This window comes from Strigops habroptila, chromosome 1 (genome assembly GCF_004027225.2).
Source record: "Strigops habroptila isolate Jane chromosome 1, bStrHab1.2.pri, whole genome shotgun sequence".
In the NCBI taxonomy this organism is placed as follows: Eukaryota; Metazoa; Chordata; class Aves; order Psittaciformes; family Psittacidae; genus Strigops; species Strigops habroptila.
In genome coordinates, this window is record NC_044277.2 from 117,830,563 (window position 1) to 117,853,275 (window position 22,713).

At 37.2% G+C, this 22,713-nt stretch overlaps 2 protein-coding genes across 15 annotated transcripts in view; one reads left to right on the forward strand and one right to left on the reverse strand.

The window, feature by feature from the left end:
* Positions 1-15,164, forward strand: part of NSUN6 (NOP2/Sun RNA methyltransferase 6) — a 29,155-nt gene extending 13,991 nt beyond the window's left edge. For all 4 annotated transcript variants that reach the window (XM_030476445.1, XM_030476462.1, XM_030476470.1 and 1 more), the window contains exons 10-12: positions 1,369-1,517; positions 3,274-3,399; positions 6,270-15,164. In XM_030476445.1, the coding sequence (XP_030332305.1) occupies positions 1,369-1,517; positions 3,274-3,399; positions 6,270-6,482 (488 nt within the window). In that variant the 3' untranslated portion in view covers positions 6,483-15,164. The remainder of the gene's footprint in view (positions 1-1,368; positions 1,518-3,273; positions 3,400-6,269) is intronic.
* The window catches only part of CACNB2 (calcium voltage-gated channel auxiliary subunit beta 2), a 250,596-nt gene continuing 234,321 nt past the window's right edge, over positions 6,439-22,713 (reverse strand). For 6 of the 11 annotated variants that reach the window (XM_030476366.1, XM_030476381.1, XM_030476425.2 and 3 more), the window contains 4 exons: positions 21,895-22,046; positions 21,076-21,171; positions 19,558-19,743; positions 6,439-14,858 (listed from right to left, as the gene is read on the reverse strand). In XM_030476366.1, the coding sequence (XP_030332226.1) occupies positions 14,367-14,858; positions 19,558-19,743; positions 21,076-21,171; positions 21,895-22,046 (926 nt within the window). In that variant the 3' untranslated portion in view covers positions 6,439-14,366. Of the gene's footprint in view, positions 18,138-19,557; positions 19,744-21,075; positions 21,172-21,894; positions 22,047-22,713 lie in introns of all 11 variants that reach the window. The other 5 variants (XM_030476373.1, XM_030476384.1, XM_032919764.1 and 2 more) reach the window with 2 other exon arrangements.

Below are 22,713 nucleotides of genomic sequence, written 5' to 3' on the forward strand. Positions count from 1 at the left end.
GAAGCACAGTGTATTATTTTAAGTTCCTTTAATTTGCTTTTCTGAAGTCCTGTATTTATGATACTGGTTCTGTTCCCATGATGGAATGATTTAAATGGTATCTTCTGTCTTGATTATTTTTAGTTTGTTGTGCAAAGTATGCTGTTCTTTCTCACTGTATATTATCCCAGTCACTGGTTAGCCTAAGTAAGAATGAGGTTGCATAATTCGCCTTCACTGTTTCTATGCCTTACCGTTACTCCTGCTTTGGAGGAATAAAGGTACTTTCTTAAAAGTCTTTCTATGAGCATAAAATATTGTAGGTGATAGGTAGCACTTACTTACACAGATGAACAAGAGCTAGCTGTAATACTGAGAGATTATGAAGGCTTTTCTGTACGTCCCTGCAAGTAAGACATGGAATATTTTGAATGTTTTAGTAGTGGATCAGAAGTAGATAAATTGGATAGACTCATTTTGTAGTGCTAGAACAAGCTAGGTAGCAGTAGTATAAAGTCACTCACTTGTTTTCACTTGTAACCTAACGAATATTTGAGAAACAGAAGGAAGAAGAGAGGTAAAGCATATATGTGTGTCTCTCTTCCTCATTAGATACTCACAGATATATGTATGGAACCACTTTTGTCTTGGTGATGCTGAGCTGAAGCGTCTGTCTAGCCCTAAGGCAATAGAAACTTTTGGGCTGTTGAGTCAGTGGGATTCAGATGAAAGGATAGGCTCTGCAAACAGAAGTTATACATTCCCTTACCTAACCAGGTGATATTCAGAAATTGTTCTTGTTTTCACAGTCCTTGTTTACTGAATTGTTCTGCTGTGGAGACAGCACATGTCACACATTAGAACTTGTAATATTTAATGTTATTTTGAAGTGTTTTATTTCTACGGAAATATATGCATTGCAAGAAATAGTTATTATATAGACAGTCCAATTATTATTATTATTTTTATTATTATTAGCCTTAATTGTTAACTGCAGGCTTCTCTGAGTGAAGATTTGTACACTTGGTTCAGATATGAGCTGACTGTGGTTCATTACAGCCTATATGTACAACTCTGTAGCCAGCACCTCTGACCAATCATATTTCAACATTTTGCTTGATCATTTTTACATTTTACTTTTGAGTTATTAAGGTTAAAAAAATATTATTTTCTAAAGGGATCATGTATTGCTTGAGCTCACAGAACTAACACTTTCTGGTTTTCTGGAAGATGAAATCTACTACAAGCAATGCTGAAACTTCTCTCTAGCTGAGAGACACTACCTATAGCATAAATGTTCTATAGATACAGTAACAGCTTGTCCTTACCTATGGTGAAGTCTCAAAGAGAAAACCAGCTACATTTCACATTACTGATTGCTTTTTACAGAAGGACCTCCATTCTTACCAGAGTCATTTGACAGAATTCTTCTTGATGCTCCATGTAGTGGGATGGGACAGAGACCAAACATGGCTTATGCCTCGACTTTAAAGGAAGTGACCTCTTATAAACCACTACAACGCAAGCTTTTCACGGTGGTATGTATTAATCATTGAGTAGATAAGCTAAATTGAACATAAATGCTTTTTCAGTATAAAACTTCATACTGAAAAACGGTACCTCATTTTCCCTGCCTTTTCAGTAGTTAAGAAGTGTTAGGATTCAGTTAACCTCCCAGCTCCACCATATCTGCTAGGTGAAATCAATTCATTGGAGCATGGGCAAGGTATATATAAGTTATAGTAAATAAAAACCTTTATATTCACAGGGAGGTGGGCACTTCAGAAGGGAGAGCCACTGTGCAGGATGACCTGGATAGGCTGGAAGAGTGAGTTAACAAGAAACTTGTTCAACAAGGACAAGTATAAGGTCTTGCACCTAGGAAAACACAATCCAAGAGTACAGCACTGGCTGGGATTTGCCTGGCTAGGAGCAGCTCTGTGGAAAGGGACCTGGGGGTCCTGGTGGACAAGCAGCTCAGTGTAAGTGAATAGTGTGCTGCTGCAGCACAGAAAGCCAACAAGATGCTGGGTTATATCAACAAGAGCATCACCAGCAGAGAGAAAGAAGTCATTGTCCCACTCTACTCAGCACTTGTCAGGCCACACCTGGAATACTGTGTTCAGTTTTGGTCCCTGCTACGCAAAAAAGATGTGGACAGGCTGGAAAGAATCCAAAGAAGGGCCGCAAAGATGATCAAAGGATTGGGAAGCTGCCCCATGAGGAAAGGCTGAGAGAACAGGGTTTTTTCAGTCTTGAAAAAAGAAGGCTCAGGGGAGACCTTATCACCATGTTGTGGAATTTACAGGGTGGCTACAAAGGAGTTGTAGATATCCTTTTTACAAGGAGTCACATGGAAAAACTGAGGGGTTATGGGTACAGGTTATTCCTGGGGAGATTCTGATTGAACACAGTCAACCATTGGAATAATCTTCTCAGGGAAGTGGTGGCCTTCCCAGTGTTGGACACTTCTAAGATTCAGCTGGACAAGCTGCTGGGCCATCTAGTCTAGGTCATGCTTTGCCAGGAAAGGTTGGACGAGATGATACTTGAGGTTTCTTCCAACCTGGTATGCTATTTTTTTTTTTTTTTTTTTTTTTTAATTCCTTCAGTTTCATCACTTTTAATTTCTGGTAACTCATGGAGCAGGTTAAAGTCTTCTGTCTGCAGCAGCACAGACTCTTGTAAGTTCACTCCATAGAACTCCCATGCAATGGTGTTGTGAGGTACTGTATAGGGTATGAGGTGGAGTACAAAGCCAGGAGGCCATATTTTTCATGCTAGTAAAAGTGTGCTTGGGCTGATGCTGAAAGACGAGATTTCATGAAGCTTGTGGAAAGCTGAATTATATGTATTCAAAGTGAACCACACCTTGAAAAGCAGCATATATATAGCTTCCATGCCAAATACGTGGAAACAGCTGACATCTAAGATCACTGATAAAAATATTGTGTATACATGGTTGGCAGCAGGTGATGAAAACAGAACTAATTTGTCTGGGATATGCAGAGCTGTACAAATAACAGATCTTACAAGATGAATCATTACAATGGCATTAATAAACTGCATGAGCTATAATGCTGATTTGGAAAGAAGAATCTTTATAATCCATGGGATCCTTTACTGCATTTCCTGAGAAGAATTAGTATCCTAATGGCTATCTCAGACAGAAAGATTTGAGTTTAAGTGCTAAGTTTTCATATTATAGCTTAATGGTTTCTTGGTTAGTGTTGCTTAATATGAAAGTTTTTGCATTTAAAAATAAGCTGAACTATTGTTTATTTCTCCCTGCAGGCAGTGAAATTGCTGAAACCAGGAGGTGTTTTAGTATATAGTACATGTACGATTACACTCTCTGAAAATGAGGAGCAAGTTGCTTGGGCCCTGAAAACTTTTCCATGCCTCCGGCTTCAGCCACAGGTAATAGTATTTTCAGGGTATTTCACACAATCCAGTGAGCTTGTTTTGGCACTGTAAAGATACACGCTATATTTACTATCAATAAATCTTTTTCACTGCAGACAATTTTAACTGCTGTGGATAGAAATAACACAAGGATTTCTGAGGTTCTTTTGCATCTATTTTCATGTTTAATTTAGCTTCACTTAGGGATTGTTAAGTAGTTTCCTACTGTGTGCCGTGGCTGTTTTGATTTGTACAAGTCATTTAAAACACAAAAGGGACAAAAGATAGTTCAGACAGGATAAAATTTCTCTTGCAGTTGTACTTTAATGCATATATTTTGTTTTCTTTTTTTGCACATTCACAGGAGAGGTGAAAAATTTTTTATTAATGCCACTGAAGTAGTGAAGACTTGCGTAAAGGATGGAGATAAATGGAAAGAACTTTGTGTTTTGAGGAAGGAGGATTTAATATGTATGGGAGCTATTTTTGCATTATGTAAAGGAATGAGGGAACAAATTTATTTCAGGCTTAGTGTCCCAAGAATGTACCTTGTAATTTTTGGAGTTATTGTCTACCATTAATAAGTCTGGGAGGAGGTAATATATAGGGAGATAGTAGAATCTTTTATCTATACCGAACACATTCAAAAATATGTTACCTTTATTAGTACCTTGAAAGAGTTTTTATCATCAGACCATATGCGTCTCTCTTCCTCTTTGTTGATGTGGTGAGTTGGGTGGGTTAGTTGTTTATCATCATAGTTTGATGAAAAGTCTAACCTGTTTAGCTTATACATTCTGTGATGAGTTGCATCTGTCTTAAGAAGTTTAGATGCATCTTTTAACTGAAATTTAAAAAATACATACAACAAGTGTACAATGAAAAATTTGTATGATTTGTAAGATTTGTACGTCAGGGTTCTTCTGCCTGCTTTCTCACCATCCATTTACTAGGAATTTTTCAGTTCCAGCTGTTTCAACTGAGATTATACATTTACCTAACAGCATAAAAATTATCCCTGATAGATCAATAATGCAAAACAGAAGCCCTATTAACTCAAATGCAAGATTCCTCCTTAATAAGCTTCCTCCCACCAGTAATATCAGTCTTGAATAAAGCTCTAATTTTCACACACAAATGCCCTATCTGTAAAAATTAAGCTTTGTGTATAGTATATTTTAAATGAGATGATACTGAAGTGTTTACCCACAGAAAGTTTATAGTATCTTATAACCAGTTCCCTGGTAAAGTAAGGTGATCTTTTCCAGTGAACAGGAACTGCAGTCTAGGGCTGACTTACCTTATGTTCCTTTATGTATTTCCCATATTCTTCTAGTCTCTCAATGAACACCTCCTTCTATAAACAATTCACTGTCTCCCGTTTTCTGAAATTAGCAACAGGTCCTGGAATCATGCTGGGTAAGGAAGGAACAGGAGATGGAGCCTTAGGTGTTGATCTCGTAGGTGGAGGTTACTGCATGGCAGCTGATCCTTTGTCTGTGCAGACTTACTTCCTCTTAGAGGCTTACACAAGAGATATTGTATATGAGCTTAAATGCAGTAACTTAACTGGAAGGAAAAAGGAAAAGGTAGAGGAGAAAACTGGTCTGTCTTTGAGCAAGTTGCTTGACCTGATGTAGTACTGTTTTCCCTAGACTTCTACCTTTCCATCCATTACGAGTTGCTGCCCTTGTCTCCCTTTGTATATTGTTTTTTTCTCAATTTGCAATGGACACCTCTTTTTGTCTCTTACCTGAAAGCACTGAAATCCTGCTGAGGGAAAAGAAGAATCAGGCTGCAAATGCTTGGCTGCCCGGCTTTACAGCATACAGTACATGGTTAAGCAACTAACTCACATCATGTGCTGATTGGGTGAGCTCATGTGTTAGCAAAGTGTGATGGCTCAAAAAAATGCTCTGTGGTAGACTGCATTATAGACTACACTAGATTTACAAGTGAAACTTACTTTCGATATTGCAATGCCAGCTTTTGCACATTTTGTCGTATCTTCTTACTGAATGCATTGAAAGAACAATCCACTTTTAGTTAAGAATTAGGTTTTTCCAGGAATTGGTATAAATAAGAAGCAGTCAAGGCTATTCACAAGAAATACTGAGATAAGGGCAGTGATTTTAAGCCCTTCTCCAGGATTTTGATGCCAAATGGCATCTCCTGAATTCAGATAGGTAAGCTGTTCCTTTCTCTTTCTCTGCCCTTATATACCTACACATGTAACAGTAGTCTCATTTACCCATTAGTCTAAATTACATGACAGAAAATCTGAAGTTCAGATTTTTCTGCTGCTTCATCTTTCAAAATAATGCCTCTTCAGGCAGCAGAGTATTTTGGTATGGGGCTTTCAGTCTCCAGTTGAATTTTTAATGTGAAGAATACAGTTATTTCTACTACTGTTACTGAGTATATTGTAACTGGCTAAGGAGTCACTATTTTTGACTTAACACGTAGCTATCAGTCAGTACACAGAAGTTCTGCATCATTTAGAAGTAGCAACCTAAAACCTTTACACCTTATTGTCTGGTGATAACAACTTTCTTTTGATGTTTCTGTCCTTTGAGTAATGAATTGATTTAAACCTGTGTACCTGTCCTCAGCAAGTGCTCTAAACTACTGGGCTGAAGTGAATAAAGTGCACCACGACCTCCTCAAAGTAATTTGGACCTTGTATGTATGCTTTTATACATACTGGCCAGCTGAAGGCAAGAAAAGAAGGGCCACGTTACTTCTAAATCCTCCCCTGCTATGAATGATACAAACCCAGCTGGTCCATGTGAACAGGCAGCTCTGCATATACTCACCAGAATACGTTTAGGGCACTTAAGACCTTTACTGATGCAATAACTTGCTTTTCTTTGTTACTTAAAAAGGAACCTCACATTGGAGGAGAAGGCATGAGGGGAGCTGGTCTGCCTCTTGATCAGTTGAAGCTGCTGCAGAGATTTGATCCATCTGCTGTGACGCTGCAAGGAATGGATATTAATTCTTTGCAAGATTTCACGGAAGATGATCTGATTTTACTGGCAAATAAGGACTGTATAGGATTTTTTATTGCAAAGTTTATTAAATTGAACAGTAAATAAGCATTTAGGAATGCCACCTGAAAAAATACCTCTGTGTGTCTACGGACAGTTGAGACATAAAGTGTGTTTCTCAGTGCTGCAACGTTGCCAAGCCAACGGGCTGACGGCAGGGTTGCTATGGCAGCCATAAAATCTGCCAGCTGTTCTGCTGGGAAAGAGCCACAGGTTGCAGAAAGAAAATCATGTCTGGGGGAAGGGCAGCATCATTTTTAAGTCTCCATTTGCTTTTGTATTTACAGGAGGTCAGTGCATGAATGACAAGTATGTTCACTCACACTGATGTCTGCTCTGTCTTTCCCCATGCGAGTTGCTTATCTAGTGCAGCAAGTATAGGGAGGGGAAGCAAGCTACTTTATGAAATGCAAACAAAAAAAAAAAATAGATGGGAACTATTATTGTGAATCTTAGAAAAGGTCGTTTCTATGGAGGTTTACCAATAGGCAATGTTTCATTAAATGAACGTTTCTTCACGAAACACTAACATTTTACAAAGAACTGTTTTATAAATTGATACTTAGAACCTCATTTCTCTTTTATTTTAATACAAGCAAGATTCTCTGTACACATAGTATATACACAAAATACGATTAGGCTTTGTAGCATGTCTTTTATAGCAGCATGAATATATTAAACCATCTCACTCTGGGAATGTAAATAAATATTGTTTCAACATCAAACTTCCCATGCATAAACTGTATTGGTTCTGAAATAGCCGATTGGACTGGCTGACAAGTGACAATTTTAAAATCAAACATTTGCAACAGAAGGGGCTACAGTTGTGATTAATATATCGAAAGACAGAAAACAATGCATAATACCATCTGAAATGTTGCAAATCACCTTTCAAACAACTAAGAATATTAACTCTTCATTGGTTAGAAAGTGTCACCAGCTAAAATCATAGGAAAATTGAAACTGGGGAAGCATGCTAATGAGAACTGCCTTAATACACTGCTCAAAGATTTAGTAGTCTAAATTTCTTAAATTAGATGTATTTGAAAATTCTGTTTCAGTTCCAGTTTGAACAGTATTCTCTTTTCTTAGTACTGCTGGAACTGACAGTAGCACTGAAATTAGAGAGAAAAGGTAAGTACAATTCAAAAACATAAATTGACATCTGTGTGTGTTTAGTTTTTTCCTCTTATTAATTTCCAGTTTTTAAAAGCATTTTCTGGAAAGTGTCTCTTTTCACACATAATTATTTGGTTGGATTAAAAAGAGTGATGCTTCTTTTATAATTTGTCTTTATACTGTCAGAAGTGCTTTTGCATTTGGTCACAATCAAAACAATTTATACAATTCTGTTTCTCAGTAGTTTGGTTTACTTATATTTGCTATAAATGTTTTGATACTATGTGTTTTCTACTGTTCTTAAACAAATGCCCCTTCTTCTGCCACGGTTGACTAGTACATCCTCTGTAAGGCCTACACTAGCAGAAAAGGAGGATGAAATTCCTGTCAACTACTTGTCTACTTTTGGTCACTTGTTGACATTAACCACAATGTGTCTAAAGAAGATTTAAAGTAATTTTGTTTCATCAGTAGTACGTGAGATACCCTATTTAGAATCATGAAAGCTCATACTATAAATTGCAGTCTTTTTAGTCTAAATATGGCTAAAATAATTACTTGGTAACAAAAGGGATTAGTCTTTTATTGTAAGTACATGTTGAAATCTTTACGTCAGTGCTAGTAAAAAAGCATTTTCTTTTTGCAGAATATATAAATTCTGTAAACATTGATCAGCACACATAGACTATATACTGAAATTTGTGTATGCATGTAAAGTAAGGAACTTTGCCTCCAGTTTCAGTAGCAGGATTTTGCAATGCTGAATTTGAAAGAATTAAGATTGCTGAATTTGAGTGGAAGATTTGTTGAGACCTGCCCAGATTTCTTGAGTTTTGAATGATTAACAGGCTTTTCAAGAAGGTGATCTCACTTGATTTTATATGAGAAGTTTCTGGGGTGGGGAGAGGAGAGGAGAAAAATGACTGACTTGTATTTGATTCCAGTGTAATTGCAGACCAGACTTCACCTGAAAATATTACTGATATCTGAACTTTAACTACTAGAGTTGTTTCTGCAAAAGTCAACTCCTAGACTTAAAAGAACACTTAGCATATTAAAAGGAAAAGCTTCAGCTGTTTCCCTTAGGCCACTATCTCTGTTGGTAACTGGGGAGTGGTGGTGGGGAGGGGAGAGACTTCTCTATCAGGCAGCTCAGAACAGAAACTCAATTAAGATGCTCCAAATCATCCATTAAAGGCACCAGCGTCCTTCCTTTGACTGCAAGCTTGGCTAAATCAGATCAGTAAAGTTAGATATATGCCTTTTCTCCTTTTATTTTTTCTTTTTTTCTCCTTTTCTTTTACTTTGCTTTTCTTTTTTCTTTTCCTTTTCTTTTCCTTTTTATTTTCTTTTCTAACCTTACTGTGATTTTAACTAGAAGTGTAGGAATACTTTCTCACTGTCACAATTCTGATAGTGTATATATATATTTTTAATACATAACAGGATTACTTTCCTGATAAGAATGTTTTACACACTGAATCATTATGCTTCAGCACCAACTGCTGAAGCACAATTAAATATATGTATATATTTATACTATATGAGATATTTATATATTAAATTAAAAAAGTTATTATCATTGTAATTAAAGATTAACCCTACAAAATAGATAATTAGGCGTGCAATCAGATCTTGTCTTTAAGAAAGTCTGAAAAGTATTTTTCTCTATTTGCAGAAATAGTGATTAGTAATAGTGCCAAATCTAAATATTTATCTTTGTCAATATAAAGATACTAAAATAGGCAGCCTAGTATAGTATGAAATTATTACACAGCTTTTTCCTGTTTCAGTGTCATGGAGTCCACCAAATTTTAGATCATAGGATTTCATATGCTTTTTAAGGAAAAGGAAATATTTCAGTAAGAAATAGAGTGGTGATGGTGATCAACAAGAAATTACTTTGGAGTGGGTAGTTTAAAACATAAAGAACCTTCTTTTTATGTTTAATTAATTGTTCATGACTAAAAAAAATTGATGAGCAAATCCAATTTTGTACTGCTAGAATTCAGTGCAGAATAGGCAAGCATGATAGATAAAAGTGCTAAGAATAAAGTAAGAAAAGAGAACACAGATGAGTTAGAAGAACCAGCTTAATCTCTATTATATCTGATATAAATCTTTTTTGGGGCTGCGTAGGAACACATCTCTAGGGTGGTAAGTTATAAAAAGAAACTCTATAAAACTACCGTAAGCTCATATATAAGAGTTTGTTATATAAAAGTGGAGAAATAAATTATAGACAAATTGCCAAGCAATAAATTTGATTGAATAACATTTGATTAAAAACATTCACAATAAAAATGGCATCCACATATTTTACAGACAATAGATGAACTAAAATTTTGGTGAAAGATCCGCAGTAAATATAAGTAAATGTACACAAGAAATGTTACACTCAAAAAAAAATCATTTTTCTGTTCTTCCTCTAGACTATGTTATAAAGTTTTTTGAAATGTGCTTTATTTTCATGGATGGAATAGAATTAAAGTCAAAAGCATCTGGGAAATAGCTTTCAGCCTGGTGTGTTAAAGCAGTCAGAGACCAAATGTAACCACAAACCAAAAAATCTCTAAGAGGCTTTAGTAACTAACACAGGAGGTGGTTTACACTAACCCTTTTACTTTGGATAGACACTGATTAAAAGCAGTCAGACCACTCACTGCTAAGGGAATGATGGCTCACATTAAAACCTCTGCAGGTGTCACAGAATGCAAGTATGACTTTACAAACCAACAGAGCTTAAAAAAGGTAATTACTAACAAATTCATAAAAGACAGTAAGTGTTAAGGGCAGGGTATTAGACCCAGGCAGGAACTGTATGTATATACGGTGAGTAACCAGATATGTAAGGAGAAGTAAAAAATAGGTGTCTACTTTTATTCAGGGTTTGATGAGTGAAATTTCATTTCCTTCTCTACTTATAGTAAGGGCTACAGATTAAGAGTTTACAGATTTCTGTGAAACCAGGTATACCACTCAAACTCATTGTGGCTTTAGAATCAGTCTTCATTATTTGGGGCCAAATCCTTAGGATAAATTATATAATTTTACACCTTGAGAAGTAAAAACTGTGGAACTCTCAAATTTTGAACTCCTGATACCAGACACAGAATATGAATTTATGAGTATTCTAGAAGACTATTTTAATATCTAGGCAGTAATTTATGGATAGATTTAAAAATAGTTTCTTTCAGCTCTTAAATCCTACTTGATGCTGCTTTTGTGCACAAACCTGTTTGCTTATTCATCCCCACTGTCCTGTCCCTTAACAGGTCTGGAGACTGTTACTCTCACCCCCTCCAGTCCCTCCTCAAGAATTCTGTCTTCCATGCTGTCTGTGTGACACTAAACAACTGATAAAGGATAGACTCAGGCTGCTGAACAGTACTGATGTGTATTCATTTGAAAAGACATACAAAAATAACGTTAACATCTAACATATATACATGTAAATGTAAAAATGTATCCCATTCCTTCCATATACTGAAATTCTTTAGAAAAATATAGAGCAAGAGCTGACAAGAGCTATGTATCACAACTCTTTTTTCTTTCTCTCTTTCCTTCTGTCTCACTGGTTTTATTATCTTTTTAGCTCATTTAAATAGAAATTTTACAGCTTGTTTTGTACCACACATACATAAAACAACTCTGGAGCTCACTGGGACCTTTACTATTTCTCAGATTCAAAGCTCCTGAAACCAGATACAGAAATATGAACTCATTAGTATCCTAATGCAAACAATAATTAAATTTTCTATTGGCAAAACTTGCAAAGACATTTCATCACAATAACCTTTGATATGTCCTCCAGTTGGAGTATTTTTAAAGCTTCTTACTGAAATAATTCTGTTAAAGTGCTTTTCAAAGTAGTGCTCAGCAGGCAGGTGCTATTATGCAATATGTGTAGTACAAGCTCACATTACACATGATTTGTCACTCATAAAACAATAACCGGCGGGAAGTATCTTAGCAAGGCTAATAAAAACTTACTAAGTGAGTCTGCCTAAGAAATACATGTGGTGTTACTATGTTGTCTGTACATAATTAGCAGCACTATAGAAAACATGATTCATTAGTTGGATTAGGACATGCCTTATTTTGTGATATTTATATTCCATAAATCAATATATAGCCCATACTTAAATACTAGGGCTTGGACTATGCTCTTTATTTTCTCATTTATTTGTCTATACATGGCTACCTACACTCCATGGTTTTCATCCACTACTCAGTGCTTTGAAATTCTGCCAAACGTTCCTTAAAAAATACTTTAAGAAAGGTGGAAAACAAACACTCTCTGAAGCAAAAGTAAAAAAGAAAAAACAAACACACAAAAAAACCCCAAAACCAAAACCAGCAAAAAAAATAATAAGTCAAGGTACTGAAATGGAATCCATAGGTAACTTCTTGGAGGACACAGCTGCCATATAACAGCTGTAGGGAGCAACAGCATTCACTGAAGCTGGTAAATAGCTAAAGCCAGGCGACACAGAGCAAGACATTTTAACTTCTCTTCCCATTTAACTTCTCTTTCCATTTACATGTGATCTGATATGAATCAAACAACAAAGTCTTTCAACATAGTTTTCCACTGATACCCTGAAAATCCTCTTGTATCAAAAGCCACTGTTTTTATACTCTCATATATCCATTTAGTAATACAACAGATCTACTTACCTATACTTCCTTTGTCTACAATGTCATGTAGTGATGTTGAGAAAAATGCTTATAATTTTATTTCTAGAAAAATACCCTCTTCCTTGTGTTCCCCACAGTTCATGCTTTGAGCCACATACTAACCTTGAAAAACCACAACAGTCAGCAGCACAGGAGAAATGGCCAGATACCTGACAGTAGAATTTCACACTCTTACATCATTGTAAAAAAGTGCATATAAAGCATCAGGGGGCAGGGAGGCAAGAGGGACAGGGAGGACAGAGTATGTTTAAGGGAGTTAAACTGAATTGCTTGGATGCTGGAATAGGAGACTGGAGAAAACATGCACCTGCCATATATCTTATCCATTTCACTAAAATGATATTCAAAATCAGGCAATGCTGATATTCCCAAAATTAAAATAATAAATAGAAAGAACTTCCAGCTAAATTAATTATCATCCCACTACAGTCTTTATATAATGTGCTATTTACAGGGAAATACAAAAAGTATTTCATTCATACAGTTACTGCAAAGACTATATGTGATGCAGAACAGCTTTTACACTAGGCAAGGGTATGGAACCTGTAGTCAAAAATAATAGTGAATTTCCCCCGCTTACCAGTGCAACAGGTGTTCAATGCAAAACAAACTCTCTTCACTCCCTTTGATTTCAATGCACTTTCTCTAGCAAGCTCTTAACAGTATTTTCACAGTCATTTTTCTAAGCTCTCACCAGCATCACAACAGTTTAGGTGAAGGAAAAGCAGTGAGCTGGCTGCAGAGTGGGAATGCAGAGGAACTGGGAAGTGTAGAAAAAGTGGAGAAGCTACAAAAATTTATTTTCCAACAAAATAACTCTCCACAAGCTGTGTAAACTTTTCTTACTAAAACAAATACTCTAAACCACAAGGATTTTACATTTCCAGTAAAACACAGTAACATTTCCCTCCTTTTACTCTCTTGAAGTCTCAACAAAGAGCCAGCAGATTTATGCTTTCTCAATTACCTGGGTCAGTAAACTCCCTCATATTCCCTGACTGCAATTTAGATTTTTAATGTAATAGTCAGAATGAAGAAAAAGACCTGTTTGGCTTTTGAGTAACCTTTGTTTTCTTCAGTAGATTCTCACACTTTGCTGCCTAACATGCACACGCACACATACGCCCATCCACCACCCACCCGCTCACATACACACCTCTGCCATATGTGCTCTATTATTCTGACAACAGAACAAAACCTAAGCTGTGCCCATTGCGATTTTGTGACCTCTACAGAGAAGAATAATTTATAGTGGTAAGTTCAATATCTTTACCGTAAATTTAAAATGCAAAACTGGGTTTGCAAGGTATAAGAGTTAGACCCTTTATCTCAAGCTCTCATTCGTATTTACAATAAGTATAAGCTTTCTGCTACAGAAGAAGTAGTATTTAGATTGAACACTGTTACAGATTTCCTAAATGAGGCTAGTTCCAGTTGCCAGTAATTCAAAAGCAAATCTGCTGACTTGGCATTAGGACTCTAAAACAGTGTGATCAAACGCATATAGTAAGAAGGTGTCTGCAAGAAATAACATTTATAAACTGTATATACAGTACACAGTACCAGTACATAGAAAATAGATTTTGACTTATGATCCCCCTGCGTGTAAGGCAAGACTGAATTCTGTCTTCGAATGGAGTCCACCAGAGGTACAAGCAACAGAGAGGGGCTCTTAAATCAATATGCAAATCAAGTGCATACAAATTAAAAACCAGAGCAGACAAAAAGTTTTAGATTTTTTTTTTATGTGCTGATTCTGGCTTGCTGAATACACGGGAAGTCATTAAACATCAAATGTACCTTTTTTTAAAAAACACTAACAACACCTTGATGGCAACAGATATTGTTCAAGTGGCAGCTACCAAAAAACAGCTTGAAAATGGCATAGTACAACATCAGGAATGCTTCAGTTGTACTACACTAATTCATATAGCACTAACCAAAAAAATAAGTATATGAATATTCTATTTCATGCTATTGCTATGCAAGCAACAGCAATACAAATCAGCATACAGAAGGATACCATATGTTCTGCAATGAGGAACCCAAAGATATTTTCAAGGGGTATCGTTACAAGACTTCAAAGAAACACAAGACTGCCGGAGGCAAAAGTTACTGACGGATGTAAACATCCCTGTTCCATTCTCCTGTGTCGTTACGCTTCTTCGATATCACTTCCCCATCCTTGTCACAATATTGGTCCCTTGATTTATGCCGACTACGCTGTTTGTTGCATTCATTGTGGTCCTGCTCGCGGTCCCTCTCCTTTGAGCGATGCCTTGATTCTCTATGTCTGTGATCACTGCTCCCGTGAGACTCGTCTCTATGATTGTGATCCCTGTGAGAATCATAGTGGTCACCGTGCTCATGTGAGTAGTCCTCCTTTGGCTCTACGTAAGCCGAATCTCTGCTGTCTTGTGTTTCTGAGTCAAAAGTTTCTTGCCTAGAAAGGCCTCTAACACCACTGCGATGGTTGTGGTGTTGGCTTGAGGAAGAGCGATGCTGGGACTTCTTGATGGGCTCAACCCGTGCCTCCTCTTCGATTTGTGAACTGCTGCGTTCAGGGACTGAATGGTCATTCCTCTGGTCTCCTTGAGATCCCTGCTATCACAACCAGCAGTAAGTTCACATATATGCAGTACACATTTAAAAACTTTCCCCAATATCAAATTCAGCTAGAAAGGATCACAAAACCAATAAAATTGAAGTACACAATAATCCACTTCGAATCTAAACTAGAAAATAAAATTAAACCAGAATTCAAGTTTTACTGAAGATGCAGTATTATAATACAAACATTTCCTTTCATCAGAATGGAAGGTGGTACTTGGGTTATTCTATGACACGTTCTTGTCTCTTGTGATGTTTCTGACTATTCCAGTTAGCAATATTTGCCTACCACACTCCAGACAAAAAGCATGCAGAAGCAGGACAGACTGCAGAAAAATTAAAGAGGACATATCATGCCAGAAAAGGGCAGGTATCAGTTGAGAGTTTACAGATGCCTGCTTGAAAACAGCCACTATGAGAAAGTGATTTTAGAGGGCTGAGGAGGTGGCTTCCAGCAGACAATTGAAGTATAAAACCTCAGCTCTTTTAGGATAGCTTTTTTTTTTTTTTTAGAAAAAAATGCAACTGAATCTGGTATGAATAAGTTTGTATTATGATACTACAAGTATCACTGACCTTCTGTTTTTCTCAGCAATAAATCTGTTTCTTCATGGTAATGAAAAATTAAACTTTCACCTCACAATTTTAAGAGCTCAAGAATACAGACCACTGCCATTAAAAGCAGCAAGCAAGTGATATTATCACCTATAGAATTTCCTAACACATCACTACTATTAAAAGACTGAAATAAAAATTACCAGATAATAACAAACTCTTCACCAGCATAATGCTTTGAAATCACTGCAAAACGAACAAGTGGCATTATTTAAGTCATTTGGGGGTTTGATTGCATTAACCTGCTTTTGTTCCCAACCCACAGCCAAAGACTTTTCAAGTTCAATTTCAAAATTTTAAGAAATAGTTTATAATGAAATTGAATGATCTTTCTCACATGAAGTGAAGAACATCAAGACAAAATCATCTCTATTGGCACAAAATTCAAGTAGGTTTTCACAGAATTATACAAGCATTTGTTTGTGAGACTGTTCTGAATTTACCAAAGTTAGTCTGAAGTTTGCCCTCCTATGTTTAGAGTTGTCTAAAAATAAGGATTGCCTCTGGGGCAGCTCATGGACATATCTTCTTTCCATCTATTTTGTGGAAAAAAGCTAGGGGAAGGAGGAAATTTTGTCCTTCAGCCACAGATCCTGCAGGTGGGTTTCCTAGCAACCCAAAAAGTAAAATTACAGAAATTGGACAGGAACAAATTTGTATTTTATCAGAAACTTACAAAAAGTAACATATTTCAAACCAGCAATTCTATAATTTGACGAATCTTCATTTTCTAAGACAACATTTTGTTCTGTAAACTTCCCAGCAACTAGCTGGGCTGCTCCATGTGTTCCTAATTCGAAACAAATGGTATAGATGAGAACAAGGTAACCGAAACAGCGGTCCAATTTCTTTTTTCTTCTTGTTTTTATGATTCTCAAGATGATTATGATTTGCCAGAAAAGGGATGTAGTAACTGTAAACATGAATAGATGTGTTCAAAGTGAACAGGAATGACTCAACGGAGGTGAATTATAAATGAAATCAAGTGAAAAGCTAGAGTCTAAAGCAATTCCTGCTTTGGATGTGTAAACACACTTCTATTAGTTCACAACCATGACTGTTTTTAAGGCACATAAACTGGGTACAGATGTGAAACCCTTCAATTCTCATATGATCAAATGCCAAATATGTATGTACCTATATATATATAATCATGACTAATAAATCCATCATTGCTGTGGTTTGAGAACAAATGCAAAATTTGAACTTGCTTCGAACAAAACACTACTTTTACAAATTCAGATGCATCTTCTTTGCTATGATGAGTATGTGTGGAGTAGCACAATGAATAAATTTAGATACAATACCTGCAATTTCAGAACAGCGTTAGGGCTGTTGTGCTTTATAAGAAAATTCATTGACACTAACTTTCCCTAAATATTACAGGGACACTGAGCAGGTAATGTTTGAATCTGGGTTAGGGTCTGGCTTTTTGGTTGATTGATAACCAAATTAAGGCTCTGATTTGGATTAGATTCAGCAATGGGATTTTACGGCCTTATCTCATAAGGTTTTTGCCTAAAATGGAGGAAGTTTGAAACAAGCTCATTTCATTATTTGGGTAGCAATTTCAAAGAAGCAGAGGTTCTTGGAAAGAGTTTAAGCAGTGTTGAAAGAGGAGAGAGGTCTGTGTCCACGGAGTCAAGTTGGCTTCCTCCCTATTTCCATGCAGTGGTCCCTAATCACCTGTACCATATGTGTGTAAGGTTGCTCCAGTCTTCTTTCTGGAATTAACCAACTATTTCCCTAGAAGAGGAAACCTGAGAACAGTTGTCAGGACAGTTTGCCTCAAAGCTCTCCACCAGACAGACAGGAGGTGTATGGTCTTCACTGACTTAATTCCAAACAGCCCCAGGAGGCCTCACACCTTCAAGCACCTTGTGCCATGCAATGCACACAGTCAGCATCATGCTATAAAAATACCGCTCTGGCAGCTGGCAACACAAATCTCCCATTACAATGTACAGTCGGGACTGAAAATCTACAAAACCCAATTAAGTCTCATGGCAAAGGCGTGCTGCATTGGACCTGGGGGAGAATGACTTGAATGCTTTGCAGCACGGATTTGGCTCCTCCAGGCCAAATGCTTGGTGGCACAGTTCTTTGCAGAGCAGTCCACAAAAATAGTGCATTGAGTTTAAATTCTCCAAATAGAGGGTCTTAACACTATTATGAGAATGGGTTTAGCCACGATTAGAAAATAAACCCACTCTATGCCAAGACCATGACAGGCTCAGGTTTGAGATGTCAGCTGAAAATGTATCATAGGAAAATGAAACAAAAGGAACATAGAAGTTCTATGTCCCATAAGGGACTCGTGCTGCATCACATTTTTGGATTAGTAGATCTACAAACAAACTGTGAAACTGCAAATACATTTGCATTTTTAGTCCTTAAAATATGTTAATTTGTAAGGACACAGCATAACATTCAGAAAAGTGTTATTAGAACTCTGTATAGTTCCACTAGAGAATGTGGTTAACAAAATGAGTAAGTGAATAATAAATCCATACCCAAAAGGCATAGAAAAACTTGAACAAAATAATAAACAAGTCTACAAAGCAAAGAAAGTTTAGGTAGCAAGTCTACACACAACAATACTGAATTTCATACTCAGAAATTCTTCCAGCTCACAATTTTTTTCAGGGTGTTTCAGCTCTGAGGACAGAAAAAAAAGGCAGAAATGAGCTATCGCTTACAGTCTCTCTTCCTGCAATTGCTTTTGAAAGCAAGAGAAGGAGATACCCTGCAAGGTGGCTGAAGTAGTTTTTCTTGTTAAAAAACAAACCTGTCAAGTCTGCAGTCTTCTAATGGGAAATAAATTCTCTGGCACAAAAAATTGTTTTGCAAGATCATACAAAACGAAGAGCAATTTTTCCACATTTTACTTTGGGTGCAGATATGTATTTTTTCTTTGATTTTCTAAAAGGTGTTTTTCTCAGCCAAAGTTATGAATTGTAACTGATGTGTAGGTAACTTATAGGCATATGTGGAACTTAGGCAGAAATGTAGACGTAGTAAGCCATTATTTGATCTGGGACAGATGTATTTTAACCCCCACTGGGATCTTCTCGGCCTCAAGGCGTCACTCACTATTTATAATGAAGTAGCATCTTTAAAGATCTCATTTCATGCCATGCAACACATACACAAAGGACAGCATCTTCCTTATGCTGAAAACCTTAATACAATTATTCAACCCAAAAGTTTAAGGAGAAAAGAGGAGACACAATATGCCCAAAGTCAACAGGCAGGTCAGCGCAGAGGTGGGAATAAAGCCTGTTTTTCCCAGCCCACTAGTCAGTACCCTCGCTGTTCAGAACACACTGCCTTTCAAGGTCTTTCTGCACAATGTGCAGGGGGACTCCGGTTTTATGGAAGAGTTTGGCTTGAAGGAACTATGTACTTTTCACAGCACTAGCCAATGAATAAAAGAACAAAGGAAACACTGGAAGGGCCACTTGTGCCTTGTGACTTCACTAGTACAGTCAGTCATTCTCAACCTCTACAACTCCATAGCCTGTGAGAAGCTAAGAACAGATTCCCTCCAACATTTGTGGATTTGCTCTGTACATAGCCCAATTTGTCATGCAGGGCCTCTGGGGCAGTGATTTGCCTATTAGCAATCATGTGGCCATCAGTCAGAGAGTTACCAGAGGCTGTAACGCGCATAGTATTAGCCCAGTTTTATTCCTCTGATTGGATTACACATGGCCAGCTATGAAAATGCTTGTGGCTGGTACATATATTACTGGCACAGTGGTGTCCTGGGCACAATAAAACCTGAAGTATTTCACTTCACAACACCATATGTTTTCAGTCAGGCTGGCTTAGTCTTTGGAATCAAAACCAGCCACCTAGTCAATATGTAAAAACATGCTACTATGAATACAATAGGAATAACAATAATGTGCCTGTATTTGACTCTTACACTGAAAATGGGTGAATATGCACTGAAAAAGCTCTTAACTCTATCAACAGTAAGACATTCAGCATACTCTAGTATCAGACTACCACTGTTCTTTAGAAGAGGAAGAAGTTCATAGAAAAAGAAGAAGAGATGGCATAAAAACTGTACCTGTAAATTAATATTTGGACCTGGGCTAATAGGAAGAGTGGCTGTTGCAAGTGTGCGAGTGAGAAGCTGGTTAGGAGGATTGCTGCTAGGTGGATGTGTGGCCTTCCAGTAGGCTTCCAGATAGTCAGCAAGGTGCTCACAAGCATCTTCAAGCTGGTTCTCGTCAAGAATTACATCGAACATTTCCTGATAAAGGAAAGGTTTTAGTGAGAACAGCCACCAGCTAAAGGGAGATCACCTGGAGACATTGATGGCCGCATACTGCATTCATCAAAAATGAATCACATTTCTAATACCTGTGTTATTTCACCTTTTTTTTTTTTTTAATGCAATTGATACAAAAGACAGCAACTATAACTAGCACTAATACGACATTTGCTAAAGCAAGTCCTCATGACTTCCACCCAGTAATGCACAGTCAATGAAGATAGGAAGAAGCAGCTTCAGCAAATCATAAAACTCAAATACCCAGAAAAAAAGGCTAAATATTGAAGTTTTTAGCTATTAAAACAAAACAGAATGTCAAGAAAAGGCATTCACTCCCTATATCTAGAATAACTAAGAGAAAACTGGGACAAACTAAGACCAATAACTAACAGCAGGAAGAAACATGAGTAATACAGATCATCCGCTTTCCAAGTGTCATACAAATATTAGGTAAGAGATTAGTCACACAGTCCAAGTTTAGGCATCTAAGGTTAGGAGGTGAGTTTTCTCCATTCCCTCCCTGGCCAGGGAGACAGAAGTACTCCTGAAGGAGGCTTTGAAAAACTGCACAGGTCTCTAGCATTCTTCATTGATTTCTTGGGGACCCAACGAGACTACTGTCTTAACCGAGATGCTTGAACTTAAATGATGAAAACATACTGCTCACTCAGCTTTGTACTATGGCAAATTCCCACATCTGCAACTGAACTGACCCTTTGCCTTCTGGTCTCTTACTCATACTCTTGACAATTGAGTATGCAGATAATAACGCTTGCCCTGTTTAAAACGTAGCTGAGGTCTCATCATCTCCACTTTATAGGTGTAAATTGATAGCATTTGCTTCAGTGCACATCAATGGAAGAACTGCAGAGTTCTCAGGACACAGTACCATAAAGCTCTTTGCCAAAACTGTGACCAAGAATTCCAGCCGTGATGGGCTGTGGTGACATACGCCCCGGGTGAGCTGCTCAAACTATCAGCCTTACCCTAAACTGCCAGAGATAAAGCACTGTCACCAAGAGGGTTCATTTTTAGACAAATAACCCCAAAAGAATTATCAATAAAAACAAATGCTCAGTTTGTATAAGTGGTGAATGCATCAGCACACATCCTAATAACTGCTTGTGACTAGGACTGTTTTTTCCCTTCACACTTGTGCAGAGCCCAGACACCTCAGGAGGCATTCTGCAGAAAAGCAATAGTGAAATATGGCCAGAAGAGGGCAAACACTCCCAGAAATTAGGTAATTAACCTCGTACTTGAAAAGAAAGGCACATTTCAAAGATGAGACATAAATTAACTGTGACTCACGGGAGGACACTGTGCCAGTTTATCAGCTGCCACCATCTGAACATTAAGGTGTTTGGCCTGAGATTTCCCTCGAGATTTTATTAGCCTCTGTAAAACCTGTGAAAAATAAGACATTAATAAAAGTGAGCAGGTTTGGACTTCATGTATGTATATAAACACTTAAAATGTTTATATTTTTAACTGTCCACTTAAGCAGATCAAATTCTTCAGGCTTTAGGAGCATTTCCATGCTGTTTACATCCAGAACAAGGTAATTTTCATTTACTTCCCAACATCTCCTTTCTGGTTATGAGCACTAAAAAGTTCCCTTCCTATTTTCCTCTGCTGCTTCTGGTTTTGTTTGTTTCTAAATTGAAATTCTTTGATTGGTTTCCTGAGTTCTCTTCCCATAACTTTGTTCTCTTTCAAATGCCTCTTCACAAGGTCTGTCCAGGGTTTTTTTTCACAGAATGAAAGAGTACGTTATCATTAGATGTTAAAGCTTACCAATCAGTCTGATTTTTTTTATACGAAAATATTTCTTACATTTCTGCATTATTTTCATTTAACAAACTGTTAGCATTACTTATGTGATTGATACTAAAAGTGTCATCCCAATTTAAAAAAACATTGGAGCTACAGCTTCTTTTCCAAAATAGGTTTTGGTCACACTAAAACTAAGATACTTTTTTTGATTGGTATTTCAGCATCCAAAGGGAAGCAATAACCATATATAGCACTGAACTTTAATGAGGACATGTGATAATCTGAATTTAGGACACAAAAGAAAGGGTTAAAAACTCAAGACTGACACAGTATGAATAAAAGTAAAATATTTACCTTAGGAGAAGAAATCTTTACGTATACTATAATGGGAGCCAGAGAGGTTTTGCTTAGTTGAGCTGGGTGGTTAATGGTATCAGCATCGAGCACTACCAACTGCAGTGTCCTTGCTAACTCAAAAATCCGTTCAATTTCACTTTGAACTTCAGCTGCAGATAAGTAGAGAATTAGGGTTATGAAAATATTAAAAGATAATTAGTTTTAGGAAATGTAAAAATGTGGCAGATCGGTGTGCTGCTCCTCCTCAGGTTGGCAGGAGTTGTTAGCCGTGCATGTCCCTGGCATGCTAGAGAAATGAATGCAATGTTAAGGATTGTGTTTTGGCCTTGCAGGCAGTACTGCTGCCTCTCTGACCTCCACTGCCTCCTGCAATCCCTTGCAATCTCCAGGGTTAGTCTGGTGAGATACTGTTAAAACTTTCCCACAGGACCCCAGTCCATGCACATAAAAGAAGAGGCAAGAATGTCTGCTGCATTACAGAGTAATCTTATTATGCCATTAATATCCTCCATGTATATAATCTCAGCTTTGAGACTTTAATCAATTTGCTCAAACTGCAGTGCTTGAGGTAGGCACTAAGATGAACTGAGGTATCTATATTAGCAGAAACTCCTAGTTTTCCATTTACTTCAACTTATCAAAGCTCTGAAAAACAGCGTTTCCTTTACATACCGGTCTCAGACTGGTACCATATTAAAAACTTTGATTACAATATGTAAAACACTTCTAAAAAACCCCAGACTCAGTAATCCAACCAATGCTAAGGTGTCCTCCAACCCCAGGAGTTCTGGAAAAGTCATTTTCCTAGAAAAAATC